The sequence below is a fragment of the Limulus polyphemus genome, unplaced genomic scaffold (genome assembly GCF_000517525.1).
Source record: "Limulus polyphemus unplaced genomic scaffold, Limulus_polyphemus-2.1.2 Scaffold38, whole genome shotgun sequence".
NCBI lineage: Eukaryota > Metazoa > Arthropoda > Merostomata > Xiphosura > Limulidae > Limulus > Limulus polyphemus.
Window position 1 is genome coordinate 1,037,620 of NW_013665648.1, and position 8,384 is coordinate 1,046,003.

General features: G+C 34.3%; 1 protein-coding gene across 1 annotated transcript in view; it reads left to right on the forward strand.

The window, feature by feature from the left end:
• Positions 1 to 8,384, forward strand: part of LOC106461403 (kielin/chordin-like protein) — a 92,547-nt gene that overhangs the window by 65,314 nt on the left and 18,849 nt on the right. The window contains exon 5 of the mRNA XM_013921226.2: positions 4,086 to 4,173. Within this exon, the coding sequence (XP_013776680.2) occupies positions 4,086 to 4,173 (88 nt within the window). The remainder of the gene's footprint in view (positions 1 to 4,085; positions 4,174 to 8,384) is intronic.

Genomic DNA, 8,384 nt, shown 5'->3' on the forward strand with positions numbered 1-8,384 from the left:
TACTACTTTGATGTCCCACCAAATGCAAAGCATCACTTTCAGCGGATGGAGTCGGAAATGGTTTTTGTCTAGGACTGAGCCATTGTTTTTGGCGTTTAATCCATTTATCATCACCGGTGACAATTCTGTACAAAATGGTTCACGCTCATTACGTGCCAGAAAAGACGAAGCAACGTTCATACGTTGGAAACGATGATCATCGGGGAGTTCGTGAGGCACCCAAACACCTTCTTTATGGAGTTTTCCATATTCCTTAGATGTTTACATATTGTTTCATGATAGGCATGCAGTTTCAGGGCCATTTCATGAGTATGTTGCCTTGGGTTAGACTCAACAAGCGTCTTCAGAACATCAATATCAATTCCAACATACCGGCCCCTGCCATCACAGTTTTTAAGGTTAAAGTCAAAACATTTCCATAAACTTCTTTTATATTATTTGTGGCTACAAAGGCGTTGTTTCCCTTCTTGTATTCAAACAGCATTGCATGACGAATGTGTGTGTCTCGTCTTGTGCCATCACCATAAGGGATTAGAGTATACTAAACTTTACACATTAGATAGGCTACACTAACATGAGGTTTAGGCGGTTCGTTCAACTATTATACGTAATGTACGTTATTGCTTTTTTTGGGGGGGGGGGGTTAATGAAAGTGTTCCAAAACGCGACATCAATTTCTCGACGACCTAATACTTGTCTTTAAGCCATAGATCGAGAGTTAAGAACTATGGATATGTCGCAGTTTGGAAAGCAAATCTGCCATAATCACCCCATTTTAATGTTTGGTTGTTGTTAAACACATAGCTACACAATGGGATACCTGTGTTCTGTCCACCACAGGTATCAAACTCAAATTTTAGCGCCGCAAGCCTGCAGACTTATCGCCGAGTTCACTAGTAGGCCCGTTTTACGATAGTCTCATCAGTAGAAAGTTCTATTATGACTAGTTCACGAATATATCAGTCTTAGAAGAAAGAAAATTAACAAAGACACTTTTTTAGTCTATGTTTACTAAAATCAATTAATTGTTTAGCAAGTTCGTATCCAGATTATGATTATCGCATTTTATCTTCATACTGTTTTTTTTTATTGAAGTAAATAGCTTAGTATTGCTTTAACAAGGTTCTTCAACTAAAAAACTAATTTGAAAATGTGTACTGTATAATATATTTTTACAGGTAACTTGTTATTTATGAATTTATTTGTTCATTATCATTTTCGGTCTTCGAGAACCCTTGTCTATATTGTGAGATGGACCTTAACTTTTCAATAGGAAACGTTCACTACACCATTATACCACCTCCAGCAACTTAAACTTCAGAAGGAGCTTCTTATGATTTTCTTCATATTCAGTCAGAAGAGAATGAGATATAACGCTACTTATCAGATCACGTCACTCTCCTCTGATCATCCATTTGTTTGCAGTTTGCACTAAAGAGCCACTACATGCTTTCCTGTTTACATCTGAGATAAGTGGGTTTCGGATATTGGTTACCTAATTACAATTCTTATGATACAGGGATGAAGAAAGATCAATCCTGACCACTGTTGAAGGAATTGATTAATTTAAACACAGTTTGGCGTCTGTCCAGTCGTCCCAATATGTCACCAGCAGTTTGTTTTCTTGTTGATTGTCACTGTTGACAAACTGATGATAGATGTCTTTGAACAGCCGATAGAACAAGAGGTCTTTAATAACAGCTATTTATCCTAGAATTTCGCGAAAATATACTCCTTCCGCATAGCTGCCCCTAATTTTGAGCTCATAGACCAGAGGAAAAGCAGGTACTCAACATCACCCATCACCAACTCTTAAGCTACCCTCATCTAGTCGAATAATGAGATTTAACCGTCACTTTTATAGGGTACCCATGGCTCCAAAATGCAGTGCACGTACAACAATTCATGTACCAAAAATCCATTTAACGTACGGCTTTGTTCTTTCTAGACAGGCACTGTGTATCATGCCCCTTTAAAAGTTAAAGATATTTACAGGTAATCATTATATTTTTGCCTTTATATGCCACAAGTAATTGCCTAATGCATCACATGCAATTAAATGGACTGTTCTACAAAATATATGTGGGGTGGTGCGTCCTAATAACATGGCCTGTTAATAATATATGTAACTAAAATGAAGTTCAAAATAATTTGCTCACTTAAGACAAAACTTTTCTTTTCGAAAGCTTTTATGGTAGTAAACAAAAACATTTTATTCAGTTTGTATAACTTTAATACTAACTGTAACATTGAGCTTTATTTCTCTATATACTGAAATGTGTGATTTTTCTATTCTCATTTGCCAAGACTTATCTGTTAATAAAACACGTATTTTGTAATGGCTTTCTTTATGAACCTTAAGCATAAAAGAACAACAACAACAAAAAAAAATCATAGAAGTTTAAATTAATTCATCATTTATTAGTAACTTTGTATCAAACAAGTATTAAATTACTAATATCTTGAAGTATAGTGAGATGTTGAGAAAATACTTTTCATCACTTTTATCAAAAGCAAAAATAGAGTTTTATCTGCCTCGAGATGTAAACATGAGCATCCACAGAATTTATTCCGGGGGGGCAAGCCATCGCAGAAGCAGGCCATTTGTCTTGAAGATTGAATGCGATGCTCTGACTGATTATGTTTTTTTTTTCATGTAAACCTAATTTCGTAATTTATATTCAAATAGTATTATTTTCTAATACACTTTTTAAATAAATTATTCAAATAAATTTTTGTCTGAAATTCCAGGGGAACAAGTGTCCCCTTGCCCCATCCATAGATGTAAGGGCGTTCAAATCAGCTTCTATTGTATTAAAATTATAAATTTGTATTAATAATAGCAAAACGTTGTGTTTTCAAATATTCGGAGCACTAATAATAGTGTCCCCCCCCCGTAGCACAGCTGTATGTCTGCGGACTTAAACGCTAAAAACCGAGGGGGGCAGAGCCCAGATAGACCATTGTGTAGCTTTGTGCTTAACAAGCGACCGCCCCCCAGTGGCACAGCGGCATGTCTGCGGACTTAAACGCTAAAAACCGAGGGGGGCAGAGCCCAGATAGACCATTGTGTAGCTTTGTGCTTAACTAGAAACATACAAACAAACAAACAAACAACTAAAAGTAGTTTCAAAACTTTTCTTTAGATAAGTTATAATGTTTTAAGTAAAATTCACCATATAAGATTTCAAGTTATGGAAACAAGTTTAAAACCTAATTTGCTTATTACAATGATTTTTGTATATCCTTCTAATAGTGCATAAAATGATTCAAGTTCGTTTAAGCTCATAAAAGTCTAGGCTCTCTTATATAACTAGAAAAATAAAAGACTTGAGTGGTGGATATTGAGAATAGTTTTCTAGTTATTTTTTATCATAAATTGTTTGTTCGTTTGAAGTTACGCACAAAGCTACACAATGGGCTATCTGTGCTCTTCTCACCACGGGTATCGAAACCCAGTTTATAGCGTTGTAAGTCCGCAGACTACCGCTGTGCCACTGAGGAGCTTTTATCATAAACGGGCGTCATTCTGATAAAGTTTTCAGGACATTACTACCATACCTATTAGTTGCTAGGGGATTAAAATTACGCTTGAAATGGTCCAATAAATCAATGTCTAGCATACAGGTTCCTAGCAGATCAATTCCGACTCTTGTATGCTGATAGGTTGATATCAACCAAGCTGTTGTGACCTGTCAGTATGATACAAGTTTTTATGGATCAAAGTTGCACTTCGACGTTGCTAATAGAACAGTACTATAACTTTAGGGTTAAAGGGAATTGATGCTATACTTTTGATTGCTTAGGAATTAATATCATGCTTGTCACGCGCTTGAAGATCGCTGGTACACTTGAAAGTCACAAATAATTTTATGTTACTAGGAAATTGTAGTTTCATCTAAACGTTATGGACACGTGTTTGCCGTAGGTTTCATTTTTGCTAAATTACAAAAGTTTCATAAGTATATTAAATACTAATAGTTCACGTAGTTGTTATTATTAAAGTAAATCAAGTGTTTTGCGTTATTATTATTATCCACTTTTTTTTTCACTACACTGTTCTTTTTTCCATTTCTTTTTACTAGGGGCCAGTTCAGGTGGCGCGTCTATTCACGACACAACTGACAACTAGGCCTTGGATCTGTTCAGTAGAAGACACCCCTATGCTTTCAGGTGTGTAATAAATGAAGTTGTGAAAAAGCTGACTAATCTCTTGGACGACGTAGAAGACGTTACTGTTGCAATTTTATTTTCTACGTCTAACCTACCTCACTAACCGACTGCAAAAGCTACAATTAACCATATGGCTTGTCTGAGAATTAAGCGGTTGTGGAACCAAACTTCTGTGATTAACCATTTGATGTTGATACTAATAATCTATATACACCATATAATAATCATGAACATTAAAACATACTTTTTGAATAAAATGATGATTAAATTCCATGTCTTTCTCTGTAACTTGTAAGTGTAACTTCGGAAATACGTAAATTGTCAGTGTTGGCGAATGTAAGATCAAAGAGTAAATAATTATAATAAATTATCCTTTTCACAGTCGATTTTTCCATGATTTATTATTGTTTAATTTGTTACAGTTAGAGCACGTACATTTGAAGATAAAAATTCTTCCTGATAAAGAATTGTTTTGTTTTTTGTAGTACAAGGTGAAGAAATTAATTAACGGTTTAACTGCTATTTTATGAAGTATGTGTATTTACCTATCTTTCAACCATAATATCATAGCAAATCATTATCGACTCGGAGTACACCTACATATGACCCATGCATATAATTTTTATTAGAGTTATAGTGTTACACAAGGAGAATGACAATAGGTATTAGCATTTGTTAACAAAATTAGCTCATAAAAAGTATTATTTGTAACATAACTCAAAATATTATCTCATAAAAAAACCATATTACCAACTAGCATAACAAAATTAATAAAACAAACCATGTTACCTACTAACATAACAAAATTAATAAAAAAACATGTTACTTCTAAAATAACATAACAAAATTACCTCATCAAAAATCGTATTACCTCTAAAATAACAAAATTATCTCATCAAAAAGTCCTCTGGTGGGACAGTGGTAAGTTTACAGACTTACAATGCTAAAATCCGAGGCTCGATTTCCCGCGGTTGACAGCAGTTAGCTCAATGTAGATTTACTCTGAAACAAACTCATAAAAAATGTTACCTCTAACACGACTAAACAAAATTATCTCTTTAAAAGAAAAGAAACGTTATCTGTAACTTAACTTATTTTGTCCCTTTATCCATAATTCTTCTTCTTTTTTTTTTTTTTGGTCCGAAAACATATTGTCACGACAGCGGAAGTCACGTGACGCTGCTCGCGCATGCGTGACTGAGTTTCTCGAATTATCAGGGAACTCCTCGAATTTTGTCGAAGCCTCTTTGTTAGTATATAAGACTGGCGAGAAAAGCCAGCGGACGATTTTGAATGTATGATAAAACGAACAGTAGTCACGGTAAGTTTTGGATAATTTACGATTCTGTTTCGAGCTAGTGTATGTTTTGCACTCGTAGAGAGCAAAATTATCGAGATTGTGAATCGCTGTGATTTATAGCATGTATTATAAAAGTTGTTAAGTTTAAGAATTTAGGTGTCTGTATTCAAGTTTGTTTCCGTGTATGTTTTTATTTTAATTTTATAAAGTATACCATTTGTAGAATTTCAACATACTTCAGTTGTCTTTTTTTTTCAATACTAAAATGTTCTTTCTAATTATGTGGTACTGCCCCAATATTTCTGGGCAGTTCTTAAAAAATTCATAATTCAATACGTCTTTTTTTCTTCTTAGAAATGCCTTAGTGACATTGGCCTATTACTCTGACTTTCAAATGTTGTGGATCGCAAACAAATATTAAGATAAAATTTTTCAATACTTCACATGAAAATATTATTTGCTTGTGTGTCTTGTCTGATTTACATGAAGAAACGACAAAGAGAACGATTAGCTTTCAGAGAGTTTTAAAGTTTTACTATTAATTTCTATAACATAATTATCAAAGACTTCACAACTTGTAATTTAATCTATGTGTTGTTATTTCATTTTCCAAACCATAGTATTATATTCAACATCTTTAACAGGTCAAGGAATCTCATTTTAAAAGTTTTCAGTTATTGTCAAACTTTCACTTATATAGAGATTAGAAGTCAGTGGCGTAATTACCGAAGATCCCTCCCTCCTGCATAAAAAGTAATTGGGCCCCCTTACATTTATTTCCCTGTAGTTGTAGTTATGAATGGTTGGTTGATATAATTAACTTAACATAATAGTGCAATCACCCTTTAGTTTAAACAAATTAAATTATATGTTTATCCCCTTGTCAGCAACCCTTAATTTGTCAGGCCCTTCGGGCCCCTTTTGGCTCGCCCCCCGCAATTGTGGAAACTGCTGCGTATAGTTACAGCACTGTTAAAAGTACCCACATCTGAACCTGCTCATGACATGGTAGAAAAGGTTTTGACTATTTAATAATATCAATCAAATAAAATATAATCTTACGTAAAGATAACAGACAAGTTTTTTTAACCCAAGTTTATATTCTATCTCTGCTCTAAATCGCAATTTTATAACTATTTGGGAAATGGCTATGAACAAGATTATTAGGAAAGGTTTTGACTATTTAATAATATCAATCAAATAAAATATAATTTTGCGGAAAAAAAAGTTTTTTTAAACCATATTCTATCTCTGCTCTAAATCGCAATTTTATAAATATTTGGGAAATGGCTATGAACAAGATTATTAAAAAAGAAACTCACATGCTTCTCAAGTGTACCTGATATTGTGATTTTATAAATCTGCCGGTGACTATTCTATAGCTTTATGTTGTATTAAGGCACCTCAAGTGAGGATAATAAGATTTAAAGAAAAGGTGCGGATCACATTAATTCATTATGTTTATGGCTCTACCCTCAACTGTTTGCTAATATCATGTTGTTTCACACTATGTCAACATTTTTGTCACCTTTTGTCACCCTGTCTTTAGCTTGTTTTGTCTATCTCCCGCACTGCACCATCCTAAATATAGCTTGTTTCAGCTTGCACCTACTGTGTCACCTTCTGCCACCCTTTATATTTTGTTTCTTTCAGCTCGTGTCTCACTATTAATTTTCTTTTCAGTTTGCATCCGACTTCGTCTCCTTTTGCCATACTAAACTTAGCTTGTTTCGACCCTTATGGCTCATCGACACTTAGGGTGCCTTAAAACAACAGGTAACTAACTTCCCGCCATCAATGTTGCAACCAAAAAATGTCATTTCTTTTTAAGGTTGACGAGTAAGCCATTTGTAAAATATTTTGAGGTCACATATGCTCAAGCTATCAAGCGCATTCATATTGTCAGAGACTGAATAAAATGTTTTCGGCAAAAATATCAGTTAATAGATATAATAGTACTGTCTGTTGTATGTACATGAAACTACTTCGCAGGATATGGAGGTTCATTAGGTCTATGCGGAGGTACATAGAAACTTTCAGTTTTGTGTTTTGCGGTTTTTATGGGCGTTTTTTGCGTTTCTTACTACTACTTCGCCGCCTGTTGACAGATCTTCACCAAATGTGGTATGGAGGTTCATTGAGTCCATGGGGAGATACATAAAAAATTTCAGTTTTGCATTTTGTGTTTTGCGGTTTTTATGGGCGTTTTTGCGGTTTTTACCACTACTTCATTCCCTGTTGATGGATTTTTACCAAATGTGGCATAAAGGTTTTGGGGGTACATGGAGAAATACATAGTTCAGTTGAAGTTGTATTTTGGTCATTGTATTCTGTAATCAAAAAGAGACAAAAGAATACTTTAACAAATAAGTAATCAATCTTTTATCATTTATCACAAATGTTGATACAGCAGAAAATGACACATTTTCTATAGTGTTAACATTTGGGAAGAGATTTAAAAGTCTTCTAATCTGGCCACTTTAAAACAGCTCTAATTGGATTGAAGCTGTTTTTAAATGGCAGTCCTAAGCCTGCTACGGGGAAGGGAGGAATTTTCTAAACATTTTATTTCATGGTGTTGATTGATCTGGTTACATATAAGGGAAGCAACTTTTCATGCCGTAAGATATCCTTTCATTAACTATGAATTTACATAACTTCCGTCCAGGGGACGGGTACTCTAGCTAGTCAGTTATTAAATTTTCAATAAACCATTGTCTTCATAAATATGTTGTTGTAAAGTAATTTGTTTACATTGTGCTTAAAGAACGTGACTGAAATCGTTGTTGCACCCTACATTTTCCATTTGATATTTAACCTCATATTTAAGACTAGAGGGAAAGCAGCTAGTCATCCCCACCCACTGCCAAATCTTGGGCTACTATTTTACCAACGAATAGTGGGATTGACC